Raw genomic sequence first — 20,000 nt, forward strand, 5'->3', positions numbered from 1 at the left:
TAAGATCTCTTTAACTAAGATCCCTTTAACTAAGATCTCTTTAACTAAGATCTCTTTAACTAAGATCTCTTTAACTAAGATCCCTTTAACTAAGATCTCTTTAACTAAGATCTCTTTAACTAAGATCCCTTTAACTAAGATCCATTTAACTAAGATCTCTTTAACTAAGATCTCTTTAACTAAGATCCCTTTAACTAAGATCTCTTTAACTAAGATCCCTTTAACTAAGATCTCTTTAACTAAGATCCCTTTAATTAAGATCTCTTTAACTAAGATCCCTTTAACTAAGATCTCTTTAACTAAGATCCCTTTAACTAAGATCTCTTTAACTAAGATCCCCTATCATCAGATCTCTTTAACTAAGATCTCTTTAACTAAGATCTCTTTAACTAAGATCTCTTTAACTAAGATCTCTTTAACTAAGATCCCTTTAACTAAGATCTCTTTAACTAAGATCTCTTTAACTAAGATCTCTTTAACTAAGATCTCTTTAACTAAGATCCCTTTAACTAAGATCTCTTTAACTAAGATCTCTTTAACTAAGATCTCTTTAACTAAGATCTCTTTAACTAAGATCCCTTTAACTAAGATCTCTTTAACTAAGATCTCTTTAACTAAGATCTCTTTAACTAAGATCCCTTTAATAAAGATCTCTTTAACTAAGATCTCTTTAACTAAGATCTCTTTAACTAAGATCTCTTTAACTAAGATCCCTTTAACTAAGATCTCTTTAACTAAGATCTCTTTAACTAAGATCCCTTTAACTAAGATCTCTTTAACTAAGATCCCTTTAACTAAGATCTCTTTAACTAAGATCTCTTTAACTAAGATCCCTATCATCAGATCTCTTTAACTAAGATCTCTTTAACTAAGATCTCTTTAACTAAGATATCTTTAACTAAGATCTCTTTAACTAAGATCCCTTTAACTAAGATCCATTTAACTAAGATCCATTTAACTAAGATCTCTTTAACTAAGATCTCTTTAACTAAGATCCCTTTAACTAAGATCTCTTTAACTAAGATCTCTTTAACTAAGATCCCTTTAACTAAGATCTCTTTAACTAAGATCTCTTTAACTAAGATCTCTTTAACTAAGATCCCTTTAACTAAGATCTCTTTAACTAAGATCTCTTTAACTAAGATCCCTTTAACTAAGATCCATTTAACTAAGATCTCTTTAACTAAGATCTCTTTAACTAAGATCCCTTTAACTAAGATCTCTTTAACTAAGATCCCTTTAACTAAGATCTCTTTAACTAAGATCCCTTTAATTAAGATCTCTTTAACTAAGATCCCTTTAACTAAGATCTCTTTAACTAAGATCCCTTTAACTAAGATCTCTTTAACTAAGATCCCCTATCATCAGATCTCTTTAACTAAGATCTCTTTAACTAAGATCTCTTTAACTAAGATATCTTTAACTAAGATCTCTTTAACTAAGATCCCTTTAACTAAGATCCCTTTAACTAAGATCTCTTTAACTAAGATCTCTTTAACTAAGATCTCTTTAACTAAGATCCCTTTAATTAAGATCTCTTTAGCTAAGATCTCTTTAACTAAGATCTCTTTAACTAAGATCTCTTTAACTAAGATCTCTTTAACTAAGATCCCTTTAACTAAGATCTCTTTAACTAAGATCTCTTTAACTAAGATCTCTTTAACTAAGATCTCTTTAACTAAGATCCCCTATCATCAGATCTCTTTAACTAAGATCTCTTTAACTAAGATATCTTTAACTAAGATCTCTTTAACTAAGATCCCTTTAACTAAGATCCATTTAACTTAGATCCATTTAACTAAGATCTCTTTAACTAAGATCTCTTTAACTAAGATCCATTTAACTAAGATCTCTTTAACTAAGATCTCTTTAACTAAGATCCCTTTAACTAAGATCTCTTTAACTAAGATCTCTTTAACTAAGATCTCTTTAACTAAGATCCCTTTAACTAAGATCTCTTTAACTAAGATCTCTTTAACTAAGATCCCTTTAACTAAGATCCATTTAATTAAGATCTCTTTAACTAAGATCCCTTTAACTAAGATCTCTTTAACTAAGATCCCTTTAACTAAGATCTCTTTAACTAAGATCCCCTATCATCAGATCTCTTTAACTAAGATCTCTTTAACTAAGATCTCTTTAACTAAGATATCTTTAACTAATATCTCTTTAACTAAGATCCCTTTAACTAAGATCCCTTTAACTAAGATCTCTTTAACTAAGATCTCTTTAACTAAGATCCCTTTAACTAAGATCTCTTTAACTAAGATCCCCTATCATCAGATCTCTTTAACTAAGATCTCTTTAACTAAGATCTCTTTAACTAAGATATCTTTAACTAATATCTCTTTAACTAAGATCCCTTTAACTAAGATCCCTTTAACTAAGATCCCTTTAATTAAGATCTCTTTAGCTAAGATCTCTTTAACTAAGATCTCTTTAACTAAGATCTCTTTAACTAAGATCTCTTTAACTAAGATCCCTTTAACTAAGATCTCTTTAACTAAGATCTCTTTAACTAAGATCTCTTTAACTAAGATCCCCTATCATCAGATCTCTTTAACTAAGATCTCTTTAACTAAGATATCTTTAACTAAGATCTCTTTAACTAAGATCCCTTTAACTAAGATCCATTTAACTAAGATCCATTTAACTAAGATCTCTTTAACTAAGATCTCTTTAACTAAGATCTCTTTAACTAAGATCTCTTTAACTAAGATCCATTTAACTAAGATCCATTTAACTAAGATCTCTTTAACTAAGATCTCTTTAACTAAGATCCCTTTAACTAAGATCTCTTTAACTAAGATCCCTTTAACTAAGATCTCTTTAACTAAGATCCCTTTAATTAAGATCTCTTTAACTAAGATCCCTTTAACTAAGATCTCTTTAACTAAGATCCCTTTAACTAAGATCTCTTTAACTAAGATCCCCTATCATCAGATCTCTTTAACTAAGATCTCTTTAACTAAGATCTCTTTAACTAAGATATCTTTAACTAATATCTCTTTAACTAAGATCCCTTTAACTAAGATCCCTTTAACTAAGATCTCTTTAACTAAGATCTCTTTAACTAAGATCCCTTTAACTAAGATCTCTTTAACTAAGATCCCCTATCATCAGATCTCTTTAACTAAGATCTCTTTAACTAAGATCTCTTTAACTAAGATATCTTTAACTAATATCTCTTTAACTAAGATCCCTTTAACTAAGATCCCTTTAACTAAGATCCCTTTAATTAAGATCTCTTTAGCTAAGATCTCTTTAACTAAGATCTCTTTAACTAAGATCTCTTTAACTAAGATCTCTTTAACTAAGATCCCTTTAACTAAGATCTCTTTAACTAAGATCTCTTTAACTAAGATCTCTTTAACTAAGATCCCCTATCATCAGATCTCTTTAACTAAGATCTCTTTAACTAAGATATCTTTAACTAAGATCTCTTTAACTAAGATCCCTTTAACTAAGATCCATTTAACTAAGATCCATTTAACTAAGATCTCTTTAACTAAGATCTCTTTAACTAAGATCCATTTAACTAAGATCTCTTTAACTAAGATCTCTTTAACTAAGATCCCTTTAACTAAGATCTCTTTAACTAAGATCTCTTTAACTAAGATCTCTTTAACTAAGATCCCTTTAACTAAGATCTCTTTAACTAAGATCTCTTTAACTAAGATCCCTTTAACTAAGATCTCTTTAACTAAGATCCCTTTAACTAAGATCTTTTTAACTAAGATCCCTTTAATTAAGATCTCTTTAACTAAGATCCCTTTAACTAAGATCTCTTTAACTAAGATCCCTTTAACTAAGATCTCTTTAACTAAGATCTCTTTAACTAAGATCCCCTATCATCAGATCTCTTTAACTAAGATCTCTTTAACTAAGATCTCTTTAACTAAGATCCATTTAACTAAGATCTCTTTAACTAAGATCTCTTTAACTAAGATCTCTTTAACTAAGATCCCTTTAACTAAGATATCTTTAACTAAGATCTCTTTAACTAAGATCCCTTTAACTAAGATCCATTTATCTAAGATCTCTTTAACTAAGATCCCCTATCATCAGATCTCTTTAACTAAGATCTCTTTAACTAAGATCTCTTTAACTAAGATCCCTTTAACTAAGATCTCTTTAACTAAGATCTCTTTAACTAAGATCTCTTTAACTAAGATCTCTTTAACTAAGATCCCTTTAACTAAGATCTCTTTAACTAAGATCTCTTTAACTAAGATCCCTTTAACTAAGATCTCTTTAACTAAGATCTCTTTAACTAAGATCCCTTTAACTAAGATCTCTTTAACTAAGATCTCTTTAACTAAGATCTCTTTAACTAAGATCTCTTTAACTAAGATCCCTTTAACTAAGATATCTTTAACTAAGATCTCTTTAACTAAGATCCCTTTAACTAAGAACTCTTTAACTAAGATCCCTTTAACTAAGATCTCTTTAACTAAGATCCCTTTAATTAAGATCTCTTTAACTAAGATCCCTTTAACTAACATCTCTTTAACTAAGATCCCTTTAACTAAGATCTCTTTAACTAAGATCTCTTTAACTAAGATCCCCTATCATCAGATCCCTTTAACTAAGATCTCTTTAACTAAGATCTCTTTAACTAAGATCCATTTAACTAAGATCTCTTTAACTAAGATATCTTTAACTAAGATCTCTTTAACTAAGATCTCTTTAACTAAGATCTCTTTAACTAAGATCTCTTTAACTAAGATCCCCTATCATCAGATCCCTTTAACTAAGATCTCTTTAACTAAGATCTCTTTAACTAAGATCTCTTTAACTAAGATCTCTTTAACTAAGATCCCTTTAACTAAGATCTCTTTAACTAAGATCTCTTTAACTAAGATCTCTTTCTCCCCCTACACGTTACAGAGAGTTTCATCTCAATGTGACATCCATCCTTGTAAAGTAATACTAACTATACTATACTAGTTTAGAGCACCTGGTTGAGCCTTCCTGGGAACCGCCTTAGAGCTGTGGTCCTGTCAAATGACACCTCTCTGTGTTTAATTAGATAATCAGACTCTGAATTTAACTTTCAAGGCTGGATTAAAGGAATATTTCTGGATTTTGGCAATGATGTCCTTTATCTACTTGCCCAGAGTCAGATGAACTTGTGGATACCATTTTGTATGTCGCTGTATCCAGTGTGAAGGAAGTTAGAGGAAGTTTCTCGAGCCTATGCTAACTAGCGTTAGCGCAATAGATACCCTTAGACTTTCAGTCATTGCATTAGCGCAAGTTAGCATTTTCCTTCATACTGGACACATACTGTAGCACGCGCTCCAGCAGGTATATCTCTCTGGTCACCATAGCAGCACCCACCTGTAGCACGCGCTCCAGCAGGTATATCTCTCTGGTCACCATAGCAGCACCCACCTGTAGCACGCGCTCCAGCAGGTATATCTCTCTGGTCACCATAGCAACCTTCACCTGTAGCACACGCTCCAGCAGATATATCTCTCTGGTCACCATAGCAACACCCACCTGTAGCACGTGCTCCAGCAGGTATATCTCTCTGGTCACCATGGCAACACCCACTTTGCAACCATATCTCTCTGGTCACCATAGCAACACCCACCTGTAGCACGCGCTCCAGTAGGTATATCTCTCTGGTCACCATGGCAACACCCACCTGTAGCACGCGCTCCAGCAGGTATATCTCTCTGGTCACCATAACAACCTTCACCTGTAGCACGCGCTCCAGCAGGTATATCTCTCTGGTCACCATAACAACCTTCACCTGTAGCACAAGCTCCAGCGGTTATGGTCACCATAGCAACACCCACTTTGCACATTCTTCCACTGCAAATCTACCATTCCAGTGTTTTACTTGCTATATTGTATTTACTTTGCCACCATGGCCTTTTTTTTTGCCTTTACCTCCCTTATCTCACCTCATTTGCTCACGTCGTATATAGACTTGTTTCTACTGTATTATTGACTGTATGTTTGTTTTGCTGTTTGCTTTACTCCATGTGTTATCTTGACCAGGTCGCAATTGTAAATGTAACTTGCCTACCTGGTTAAATAAAGGTGAAATAAAATAAATAAAAATAAATAAAAGGCTATACGTGATGACGTCGTGCACATAGAAATGACTTGCGGTTCAATTCCATTTACATTTCCAACTCTACTAAAGTTTCTCTCACACAAATGTTTGTGTTGTAATAGTGAGTCCACTCTGGTAGCGCCCTCTAGCCAACAGCACGCAGGACGCAGATTGACTCTGGTAGCGCCCTCTAGCCAACAGCACGCAGGACGCAGATTGACTCTGGTAGCACCCTCTAGCCAACAGCACGCAGGACGCAGATTGACTCTGGTAGCGCCCTCTAGCCAACAGCACGCAGGACGCAGATTGACTCTGGTAGCGCCCTCTAGCCAACAGCACGCAGGACGCAGATTGACTCTGGTAGCACCCTCTAGCCAACAGCACGCAGATTGACTCTGGTAGCGCCCTCTAGCCAACAGCACGCAGATTGACTCTGGTAGCGCCCTCTAGCCAACAGCACGCAGATTGACTCTGGTAGCGCCCTCTAGCCAACAGCACGCAGGACGCAGATTGACTCTGGTAGCGCCCTCTAGCCAACAGCACGCAGATTGACTCTGGTAGCACCCTCTAGCCAACAGCACACAGATTGACTCTGGTAGCGCCCTCTAGCCAACAGCACGCAGATTGACTCTGGTAGCGCCCTCTAGCCAACAGCACGCAGATTGACTCTGGTAGCGCCCTCTAGCCAACAGCACGCAGATTGACTCTGGTATCACCCTCTAACCAACAGCACGCAGATTGACTCTGGTAGCGCCCTCTAGCCAACAGCACGCAGATTGACTCTGGTAGCACCCTCTAGCCAACAGCACGCAGATTGACTCTGGTAGCACCCTCTAGCCAACAGCACACAGCATGCAGATTGACTCTGGTAGCACCCTCTAGCCAACAGCACGCAGATTGACTCTGGTAGCGCCCTCTAGCCAACAGCACGCAGATTGACTCTGGTAGCGCCCTCTAGCCAACAGCACGCAGATTGACTCTGGTAGCGCCCTCTAGCCAATAGCACGCAGATTGACTCTGGTAGCGCCCTCTAGCCAACAGCACGCAGATTGACTCTGGTATCACCCTCTAACCAACAGCACGCAGATTGACTCTGGTAGCGCCCTCTAGCCAACAGCACGCAGATTGACTCTGGTAGCACCCTCTAGCCAACAGCACGCAGATTGACTCTGGTAGCGACCTCTAGCCAACAGCACGCAGCATGCAGATTGACTCTGGTAGCACCCTTTAGCCAACAGCACGCAGATTGACTCTGGTAGCACCCTCTAGCCAACAGCACGCAGATTGACTCTGGTAGCGCCCTCTAGCCAACAGCACGCAGATTGACTCTGGTAGCGCCCTCTAGCCAACAGCACGCAGGACGCAGATTGACTCTGGTAGCGCCCTCTAGCCAACAGCACGCAGATTGACTCTGGTAGCACCCTCTAGCCAACAGCACGCAGATTGACTCTGGTAGCGCCCTCTAGCCAACAGCACGCAGATTGACTCTGGTAGCGCCCTCTAGCCAACAGCACGCAGATTGACTCTGGTAGCGCCCTCTAGCCAACAGCACGCAGATTGACTCTGGTATCACCCTCTAACCAACAGCACGCAGATTGACTCTGGTAGCGCCCTCTAGCCAACAGCACGCAGATTGACTCTGGTAGCACCCTCTAGCCAACAGCACGCAGATTGACTCTGGTAGCACCCTCTAGCCAACAGCACACAGCATGCAGATTGACTCTGGTAGCACCCTCTAGCCAACAGCACGCAGATTGACTCTGGTAGCGCCCTCTAGCCAACAGCACGCAGATTGACTCTGGTAGCGCCCTCTAGCCAATAGCACGCAGATTGACTCTGGTAGCGCCCTCTAGCCAACAGCACGCAGATTGACTCTGGTATCACCCTCTAACCAACAGCACGCAGATTGACTCTGGTAGCGCCCTCTAGCCAACAGCACGCAGATTGACTCTGGTAGCACCCTCTAGCCAACAGCACGCAGATTGACTCTGGTAGCGACCTCTAGCCAACAGCACGCAGCATGCAGATTGACTCTGGTAGCGCCCTCTAGCCAACAGCATGCAGATTGACTCTGGTAGCGCCCTCTAGCCAACAGCACGCAGGACGCAGATTGACTCTGGTAGCACCCTCTAGCCAACAGCACGCAGGACGCAGATTGACTCTGGTAGCACCCTCTAGCCAACAGCACGCAGATTGACTCTGGTAGCGACCCTCTAGCCAACAGCACGCAGGACGCAGATTGACTCTGGTAGCGCCCTCTAGCCAACAGCACGCAGATTGACTCTGGTAGCGCCCTCTAGCCAACAGCACGCAGATTGACTCTGGTAGCGCCCTCTAGCCAACAGCACGCAGATTGACTCTGGTAGCGCCCTCTAGCCAACTGCACGCAGATTGACTCTGGTAGCGCCCTCTAGCCAACAGCACGCAGATTGACTCTGGTAGCGCCCTCGAGCCAACAGCACGCAGGACGCAGATTGACTCTGGTAGCGCCATCTAGCCAACAGCACGCAGATTGACTCTGGTAGCGCCATCTAGCCAACAGCACGCAGATTGACTCTGGTAGCGACATCTAGCCAACAGCACGCAGATTGACTCTGGTAGCGCCATCTAGCCAACAGCACGCAGATTGACTCTGGTAGCGACATCTAGCCAACAGCACGCAGATTGACTCTGGTAGCGCCCTCTAGCCAACAGCACGCAGATTGATTCTGGTAGCACCCTCTAGCCAACAGCACGCAGATTGACTCTGGTAGTGCCCTCTAGCCAACAGCACGCAGATTGACTCTGGTAGCGACATCTAGCCAACAGCACGCAGATTGACTCTGGTAGCGCCCTCTAGCCAACAGCACGCAGATTGATTCTGGTAGCACCCTCTAGCCAACAGCACGCAGATTGACTCTGGTAGTGCCCTCTAGCCAACAGCACGCAGATTGACTCTGGTAGCGCCATCTAGCCAACAGCACGCAGATTGACTCTGGTAGCGCCATCTAGCCAACAGCACGCAGATTGACTCTGGTAGCGCCCTCTAGCCAACAGCACGCAGATTGACTCTGGTAGCGCCCTCTAGCCAACAGCACACAGATTGACTCTAGTAGCGCCCTCCAGCCAACAGCACGCAGGACGCAGATTGACTCTGGTAGCACCCTCTAGCCAACAGCACGCAGGACGCAGATTGACTCTGGTAGCACCCTCTAGCCAACAGCACGCAGGACGCAGATTGACTCTGGTAGCGCCCTCTAGCCAACAGCACGCAGGACGCAGATTGACTCTGGTAGCGCCCTCTAGCCAACAGCACGCAGATTGACTCTGGTAGCACCCTCTAGCCAACAGCACGCAGATTGACTCTGGTAGCACCCTCTAGCCAACAGCACGCAGATTGACTCTGGTAGCGCCCTCTAGCCAACAGCACGCAGATTGACTCTGGTAGCGCCCTCTAGCCAACAGCACACAGATTGACTCTGGTAGCGCCCTCCAGCCAACAGCACGCAGGACGCAGATTGACTCTGGTAGCGCCCTCTAGCCAACAGCACGCAGGACGCAGATTGACTCTGGTAGCGCCCTCTAGCCAACAGCACGCAGGATGCAGATTGTACGTTGTTTGATGAGATTATGAGATTATTATTTTTACCTTTATTTAAATAGGCAAGTAAGTTAAGAACAAATTCTTATTTTCAATGACATCCTAAGAACAGTGGGTTAACTGCCTGTTCAGGGGCAGAACGGCAGATTTTAACCTTGTCAGCTCGGGGATTTGAACTTGTAACCTTCCGGTTACTAGTCCAACACTCTAACCACTAGGCTACCCTGCCTCCTCTACACTCTAACCACTAGGCTACCCTGCCTCCTCTACACTCTAACCACTAGGCTACCCTGCCTCTGCCTCCTCTACACTCTAACCACTAGGCTACCCTGCCGCCCCTACACTCTAACCACTAGGCTACCCTGCCGCCCCTACACTCTAACCACTAGGCCACCCTGCCGCCTCTACACTCTAACCACTAGGCTACCCTGCCGCCCCTACACTCTAACCACTAGGCCACCCTGCCGTCCCGACACTCTAACCACTAGGCTACCCTGCCACCTCTACACTCTAACCACTAGGCCACCCTGCCACCTCTACACTCTAACCACCTGGCTACCCTGCCACCCCTACACTCTAACCACTAGGCTACCCTGTCGCCTCTACACTCTAACCACCTGGCTACCCTGCCACCCCTACACTCTAACCACTAGGCTACCCTACCACCTCGACACTCTAATCACTAGGCTACCTGCCTCCTCTACACTCTAACCACTAGGCTACCCTGCCGCCTCTACACTCTAACCACTAGGCTACCTGCCTCCTCTACACTCTAACCACTGGGCCACCCTGCCGCCTCTACACTCTAACCACTGGGTCACCCTGCCGCCTCTACACTCTAACCACTGGGTCACCCTGCCGCCTCTACACTCTAACCACTGGGCCACCCTGCCGCCTCTACACTCTAACCACTAGGCTACCTGCCTCCTCTACACTCTAACCACTGGGTCACCCTGCCGCCTCTACACTCTAACCACTGGGTCACCCTGCCGCCCCATGAATAAAAGGGCATTATTATTTTTTATTTGTCATAATGGCAGACAAGCGTCGATGATCATTTCACATTTCAATAAAACCCTGGATATTTATTTGGAAAGGAGCATCAAGCTCATCACCTTCCACTTTCACTACCTTGTAAAGTTCATAAACATAATGTATTTAATCTGTAGCCTAATAAACTGTATGCTTTCCCGACTCGTAGTGGGTTAGACCACACAAAATATCATCACGTGACTCCAAATTAACATCGATATTTGAGCATAAATGCGTTTTACACCTCCATTTCTCGTATAATTAATTTTACAGACACTGAAAAGATCCCACTATGTCGAACGATCAAACATATTTGTCAGCATTTGTAAAAATTGTTCTGACACTTCCTGTTTCCATCACAGCTCATGTTGGTTTTGTTTTTATATTGTTTGTGGCTTTACTGGAATCACACAAATGTGGATGGAAACGTGATTAGTGTCTAACCTTCTCCTCCCCAATAGGTAAACAACAATGGCCTGGTCTCGTTCCTCAGAGAGGTGTCTCAGTTCACACCAGTGGCCTTTCCCATCGCCGGAGACCGGAGGGTTGTGGCGGCGTTCTGGGCTGACGTGGACAACAGGCGGGCGGGGCAAGTCTTCTACCGGGAGAGTAAAGACCCGTCTGTGCTCCTGAGGGCCACAGCTGACGTCAAACGATACTTCTCTGGGTTCCCGGAATTCACTGCGACGTGGATCCTCATCTCGACGTGGCACAAAGTCACCTTCTTTGGAGGGAGTGACATCACACCGGTTAGGATTCTCAACCTATCAAAATGTATTTATTGTGTGTCAACAGTGCTTTACAGTAACCCAGCCTGGGTCGGTAAGAACCAAGCAGTAGTGGGAAGGAAAAACACTTTCTTCACACCCCTTTCTTTAAAAAATTTGAACCTTACATTTTTTTACCATTTTGCGGACAATCTTAAGAGACGTATGAATATTTGGAATATTCCACATACTGTATGTAACCAGTTGTCCTCTGTGCAGGTGAATACATTCCAATTGGTGCTGATCACCAACGGGGAGGTATCCTTCACCATCTTCCAGTATCATGAGATCACCTGGACCACAGGCATGCACGCCAGCAGTGGAGGAGACCTGGCAGGGCTCGGAGGCATCGCTGCACAGGTAGGGTCACGGAGATGTCCTCACAAACCGTTTTTATAGGTAGGATCACAGAGATGTCCTCACAAACCATGTTTATAGGTAAGATCACATAGCTAGATGTCCTCACAAACCGTTTTTATAGGTAGGATCACAGAGATGTCCTCACAAACCATGTTTATAGGTAAGATCACATAGCTAGATGTCCTCACAAACCGTTTTTATAGGTAGGATCACAGAGATGTCCTCACAAACCATTTTTATAGGTAGGATCACAGAGATGTCCTCACAAACCATGATTATAGGTAAGATCACAGAGATGTCCTCACAAACCATGGTTATAGGTAAGATCACAGAGATGTCCTCACAAACCATGTTTATAGGTAAGATCACATAGCTAGATGTCCTCATAAACCGTGTTTATAGGTAGGATCACAGAGATGTCCTCACAAACCATGTTTATAGGTAAGATCACATACCTAGATGTCCTCACAAACCGTGTTTATAGGTAAGATCACATAGCTAGATGTCCTCACAAACCGTTTTTATAGGTAGGATCACAGAGATGTCCTCACAAACCATGGTTATAGGTAAGATCACAGAGATGTCCTCACAAACCATGTTTATAGGTAAGATCACATAGCTAGATGTCCTCATAAACCGTGTTTATAGGTAAGATCACATAGCTAGATGTCCTCACAAACCGTGTTTATAGGTAGGATCACAGAGATGTCCTCACAAACCATGTTTATAGGTAAGATCACATACCTAGATGTCCTCACAAACCGTGTTTATAGGTAAGATCACATAGCTAGATGTCCTCACAAACCGTGTTTATAGGTAAGATCACATAGCTAGATGTCCTCACAAACCGTGTTTATAGGTAAGATCACATAGCTAGATGTCCTCACAAACTGTGTTTATAGGTAAGATCACATAGCTAGATATCCTCACAAACCGTGTTTATAGGTAAGATCACATAGCTAGATGTCCTCACAAACCATGTCTCATTCATATGTAGAATAATATGGAAGACATCAAAACTATGAAATCATGTAGTAACCAAAAAAGTGATAAACAAATCAAAATATATTTTAGATTTTAGATTCTTCAAAGTAGACGCCCTTTGTCTTGATGACAGCTTTGCACACTCTTGACATTCTCTCAACCAGCTTCACGAGGTAGTCACCTGGAATGCATTTCAATTAACAGGTGTGCCTTGTTAAAAGTTAATTTGTGGAATTTCTTTCCTTCTTAATGTGTTTGAGCCAATTAGTTGTGTTGTGACAAGGTAGGGGTGGTATACAGAAGATAGCCCTATTTGGTAAAAGACCAAGTTCATATTATGGCAAGAACAGCTCGAATAATCAAGAAGAAACGCGAGTAAATCATTACTTTAAGACATGAAGGTCACTCGATACGGAACATTTCAAGAACTTGAAGTCACAAAAAAACATCAAACTCTACGATGAAACTGTCTCTCTGCTGCAGAGGATTAGTTCATTAGAGTTACCAGCCTCAGAAATTGCAGCCCAAATAAATGCTTCAGGGAGTTCAAGTAACAGACACATCTCAACATCAACTGTTCATCAACTGTTCAGAGGACACCAAAAAGAAGAAGAGACTTGCTTGGGCCAAGAAACACGACATTCAGAAAGTATTCACATCCCTTACTTTATAGCCTTATTTTTCAAATGGATTCAATTGTTTCTTTTTCTCATCAATCTGCACACAATATCCCATAATGACATCACAATACCCCATAATGACACCACAATACCCCATAATGACACCACAATACCCCATGAATCACATCACAATACCCCATAATGACATCACAATACCCCATAATGACAACACAATATCCCATAATGACATCACAATACCCCATAATGACACCACAATACCCCATAATGACAACACAATACCCCATAATGACATCACAATACCCCATAATGACACCACAATACCCCATGAATGACATCACAATACCCCATGAATGACATCACAATACCCCATAATGACATCACAATACCCCATAATGACACCACAATACCCCATGAATGACATCTCAATACCCCATAATGACACCACAATACCCCATAATGACACCACAATACCCCATAATGACATCACAATACCCCATAATGACACCACAATACCCCATGAATGACATCACAATACCCCATAATGACATCTCAATACCCCATAATGACACCACAATACCCCATAATGACACCACAATACCCCATGAATGACACCACAATACCCCATAATGACATCACAATACCCCATAATGACATCACAATACCCCATAATGACATCACAATACCCCATAATGACATCACAATACCCCATAATGACATCACAATACCCCATAATGACATCACAATACCCCATAATGACACCACAATACCCCATGAATGACATCACAATACCCCATAATGACATCTCAATACCCCATAATGACACCACAATACCCCATAATGACATCACAATACCCCATAATGACACCACAATATCCCATAATGACACCACAATACCCCATAATGACACCACAATATCCCATGAATGACATCACGATACCCCATAATGACATCACAATACCCCATAATGACATCACAATACCCCATAATGACATCACAATACCCCATAATGACACCACGATACCCCATGAATGACATCACAATACCCGATAATGACACCACAATACCCCATAATGACACCACAATATCCCATAATGACATCACAATACCCCATAATGACATCACAATACCCCATAATGACATCACAATACCCCATAATGACATCACAATACCCCATAATGACATCACAATACCCCATAATGACATCACAATACCCCATAATGACATCACAATACCCCATAATGACACCACAATACCCCATGAATGACATCACAATACCCCATAATGACATCTCAATACCCCATAATGACACCACAATACCCCATAATGACACCACAATACCCCATGAATGACACCACAATACCCCATAATGACATCACAATACCCCATAATGACATCACAATACCCCATAATGACATCACAATACCCCATAATGACATCACAATACCCCATAATGACATCACAATACCCCATAATGACATCACAATACCCCATAATGACACCACAATACCCCATGAATGACATCACAATACCCCATAATGACATCTCAATACCCCATAATGACACCACAATACCCCATAATGACATCACAATACCCCATAATGACACCACAATATCCCATAATGACACCACAATACCCCATAATGACACCACAATATCCCATGAATGACATCACGATACCCCATAATGACATCACAATACCCCATAATGACATCACAATACCCCATAATGACATCACAATACCCCATAATGACACCACGATACCCCATGAATGACATCACAATACCCGATAATGACACCACAATACCCCATAATGACACCACAATATCCCATAATGACATCACAATACCCCATAATGACAAATGCAATTGTTTGGACATGATTTGGAAAGGCACACACTTGTCTATATAAGGTCTCAGAGTTGACAGTGCATGTCAGAGCAAAAACCAAGCCATGAGGTTGAAGGAATTGTCCTTTGAGCTCCGAGACAGGATTGTGTCGAGGCACAGATCTGGGGAAGGGTACCAAAACATTTCTGCAGCACTGAAGGTCCCATTAACAAAGTAGCCTCCAAAATTCTTAGATGGAATAAGTTTGGAAGCATCAAGAATCTTCCAAGAGCTGGCCGACAGGCCAAACTGAGCAATCGGGGGAGAATGGCCTTGGTCAGGGACAGAGCTCCAGAGTTCCTCTGTGGAGATGGGAGAACCTTCCAGAAGGACAACCATCTCTGCAGCACGCCACCAATCAGGCCTTTATGGTAGAGTGGCCAGATGGAAGCCACACCTCAGTAAAAAGCACATGACAGGCCCCTTGGAGTTTGCCAAAAGGCACCTAAAGGACTCTCAGACCATGAGAAACAAGATTCTCTGGTCTGATGAAACCAAGATTGAACTCTTTGGCCTGAATGCCAAGCGTCACATCTGGAAGAAACCTGGCACCACCTCTACAGTGAAGCATGGTGGTGGCAGCATCATGTGGTGGGGATGTTTTTCAACGGCAGGCCTGGGAGACTAGTCAGGATCGAGGGAAAGATGAACAGAGCAAAGTACAGATCCTTAAAAAAAACTGCTCCAGAGCACACAGGACCTCAGACTGGGGCGAAGGTTCACCTTCCAACAGGACAACGACCCTAAGCGCACAGCCAAGACAATGCTGGAGTGGCTTCGGGGACATGTCTCTAAATGTCCTTGAGTTGCCCAGCCACAGCAGAGAAGAATGAGAGAAACTCTCCAAATACAGGTGCGCCAAGCTTGTAGCATAATACCCAAGAAGTCTCAAGACTGTAATCGCTGCCAAAAGTATTTCAACAAAGTACTGAGTAAAGGGTCTGAATACTTATGTAAATGGCATATTCCTGTTTTTTTATTTGTAATACATTTGCAAACATTTCTAAAAATAGTTTTTGCTTTGTAATTATGTGGTATTGTGTGCAGAGAGAGAGAGAGAGAGAGAGAGAGAGAGAGAGAGAGAGAGAGAGAGAGAGAGAGAGAGAGAGAGAGAGAGAGAGAGAGAGAGAGAGAGAGAGAGAGAGAGAGAGAGAGAGAGAGAGAGAGAGAGAGAGATGATTGTGAACTATAGGAGACAGAGGGGAGAGCACACCCTCATCCACATTGACAGAGCTGTTGTGGAGCGGGTTGAGAGCTTCAAGCTCCATCCACATCACTAAGGACCTAACATGGTCCAAACACACACACACACATACACACACACATACACACACACACACACACACACACACACACACACACACACACACACACACACACACACACACACACACACACACACACACTTTAACACTCATACTGTGCTGCTGCTACTCTGTTCTTTATTTTACTCTGATTATTATCTATCCTGATGTCTAGTCACTTTACCCTGCCTTCATGTACATATCTACCTCTAATACCTTATTATTATCTATCCTGATGCCTCGTCACTTTACCCTGCCTTCATGTACATATCTACCTCAAATACCTTATTATTATCTATCCTGATGTCACTTTACCCTGCCTTCATGTACATATCTACCTCAAATACCTTATTATTATCTATCCTGATGTCTGGTCTCTTTACCCTGCCTTCATGTACATATCTATCTCTAATACCTTATTATTATCTATCCTGATGTCTCTTTACCCTGCCTTCATGTACATATCTATCTCTAATACCTTATTATTATCTATCCTGATGCCTAGTCACTTTACCCTGCCTTCATGTACATATCTATCTCTAATACCTTATTATTATCTATCCTGATGTCTAGTCACTTTACCCTGCCTTCATGTACATATCTACCTCAAATACCTTATTATTATCTATCCTGATGTCTAGTCACTTTACCCTGCCTTCATGTACATATCTACCTCTAATACCTTATTATTATCTATCCTGATGTCACTTTACCCTGCCTTCATGTACATATCTACCTCTAATACCTTATTATTATCTATCCTGATGTCTAGTCACTTTACCCTGCCTTCATGTACATATCTACCTCTAATACCTTATTATTATCTATCCTGATGTCTAGTCACTTTATCCGAACCTTCATGTACATATCTATCTCTAATACCTTATTATTATCTATCCTGATGTCTCTTTACCCTGCCTTCAAGTACATATCTACCTCAAATACCATATTATTATCTATCCTGATGTCTTGTCACTTTACCCTGCCTTCAAGTACATATCTACCTCAAATACCTTATTATTATCTATTCTGATGCCTCGTCACTTTATCCGAACCTTCATGTACATATCTACCTCTGCACATTGATCTGGTACTCCCTGTATATAGCTCCACATTGATCTGGTACGGGTACTTCCTGTATATAGCTTCACATTGATCTGATACTTCCTGTATATAGTTCCATATTGATCTGGTACTGGTACTCCCTGTATATAGCTCCCACATTGATCTGGTACTCCCTATATATAGCTCCACATTGATCTGGTACTCCCTGTCTATAGCTCCACATTGATCTGGTACTCCCTGTATATAGCAACACATTGATCTGGTACTCCCTGTCTATAACTCCACATTGATCTGCTACTCCCTGTCTATAACTCCACATTGATCTGGTACTCCCTGTCTATAACTCCACATTGATCTGGTACTCCCTGTATATAGCTACACATTGATCTGGTACTCCCTGTCTATAGCTCCACATTGATCTGGTACTGGTACTCCCTGTATATAGCTACACATTGATCTGGTACTCCCTGTATATAGCTACACATTGATCTGGTACTCCCTGTATATAGCTCCACATTGATCTGGTACTGGTACTCCCTGTCTATAGCTCCACATTGATCTGGTACTCCCTGTATATAGCTCCACATTGATCTGGTACTCCCTGTCTATAGCTCCACATTGATCTGGTACTCCCTGTATATAGCTCCACATTGATCTGGTACTCCCTGTCTATAACTCCACATTGATCTGTTACTTCCTGTATATAGCTCCACATTGATCTGGTACTGGTACTCCCTGTATATAGCTCCACATTGATCTGGTACTCCCTGTCTATAACTCCACATTGATCTGGTACTGGTACTCCCTGTATATAACTCCACATTGATCTGGTACTGGTACTCTCTGTATATAGTTCCACATTGATCTGGTACTTCCTGTATATAGCTCCACATTGATCTGGTACTTCCTGTATATAGCTCCACATTGATCTGGTACTTCCTGTTTATAGCTCCACATTGATCTGGTACTGGTACTCCCTGTATATAGCTCCACATTGATCTGGTACTCCCTGTATATAGCTCCACATTGATCTGGTACTGGTATTTCCTGTATATAGCTCCACATTGATCTGGCACACCATTCTTGTGTTCCTAAACTCAGCAAAAAATAAATATCCTCTCACTGTCAACTGCGTTTATTTTCAGCAAACTTAACGTGTAAACATTTGTTTGAACATAACAAGAATCAGCAACTGAGACATAAACTGAACAAGTTCCACAGACATGAAATGGAATAATGTGTCCCTAAACAAAGGGGGGAGGGGGGGGGGTCAAAATCAAAAGTAACAGTCAGTATCTGGTGTGGCCACCAGCTGCATTAAGTACTGCAGTGCATCTCCTCCTCATGGACTGCACCAGATGTGCCAGTTCTTGCTATGAGATGTTACCCCACTCTTCCACCAAGGCACTTGCAAGTTCCCGGGCATTCCTGGGGGGAATGGCCCTAGCCCTCACCCTCCGATCCAACAGGTCCCAGACGTGCTCAATATGCATGACCCTGGGCATCTTTCCTTAGGTTAGTCAGTAGAAAGGTCTCTTTAGTGTCCTAAGTTTTCATAACTGTGACCTTAGTTAACTACCGTCTGTAAGCTGTTAGTGTCTTTAACGACCGTTCCACAGGTGCATGTTCATTAATTGTTTATGGTTCATTGAACATGCATGGAAAACAGTGTTTAAACCCTTTACAATGAAGATCTGTGAAGTTATTTGGATTTTTACGAATTATCTTTGAAAGACAGGGTCCTGAAGAAGGGACGTTTCTGTTTTTGCTGAGTTTATTTGATGTTTTGTCTTTAAACTCTGCATTGTTGAGAAGTAAAGTAAAAAATATAAATATATATAAATAAATAAATAAATACATAAATACATAAATATATAAATATATAAATACATAAATAAATAAATAAATACATAAATATATAAATAAATAAATATATAAATATATCAATAAATAAATATATAAATAAATAAATATATAAATATATAAATATATAAATAAATAAATATATAAATATATAAATAAATAAATATATAGGTATATAAATAAATAAATATATAAATAAATACATACATAAATATATAAATAAATAAATACATAAATACATATATATATAAATATATAAATAAATAAATACATACATATATAAATACATAAATAAATATATAAATACATAAATACATAAATATATAAATAAATAAATACATACATAAATATATATATATAAATAAATAAATAAATATATAAATAAATAAATCAATAAATATATAAATATATAAATAAATAAATATATAAATAAATACATACATAAATA

At 40.8% G+C, this 20,000-nt stretch overlaps 1 protein-coding gene across 28 annotated transcripts in view; it reads left to right on the forward strand.

Annotated features, from left to right (window-relative positions):
• Positions 1-20,000, forward strand: part of LOC118382189 (sushi, nidogen and EGF-like domain-containing protein 1) — a 170,197-nt gene that overhangs the window by 36,654 nt on the left and 113,543 nt on the right. For all 28 annotated transcript variants that reach the window (XR_008067639.1, XR_008067640.1, XR_008067642.1 and 25 more), the window contains exons 2-3: positions 11,144-11,431; positions 11,669-11,809. Coding sequence is in view for 2 of the 28 variants with exons in the window: in XM_052467182.1 (XP_052323142.1) it covers positions 11,144-11,431; positions 11,669-11,809 (429 nt within the window). In the remaining 26 variants the exon portion in view is untranslated. The remainder of the gene's footprint in view (positions 1-11,143; positions 11,432-11,668; positions 11,810-20,000) is intronic.

Source organism: Oncorhynchus keta, chromosome 1, assembly GCF_023373465.1.
Source record: "Oncorhynchus keta strain PuntledgeMale-10-30-2019 chromosome 1, Oket_V2, whole genome shotgun sequence".
Lineage (NCBI taxonomy): Eukaryota > Metazoa > Chordata > Actinopteri > Salmoniformes > Salmonidae > Oncorhynchus > Oncorhynchus keta.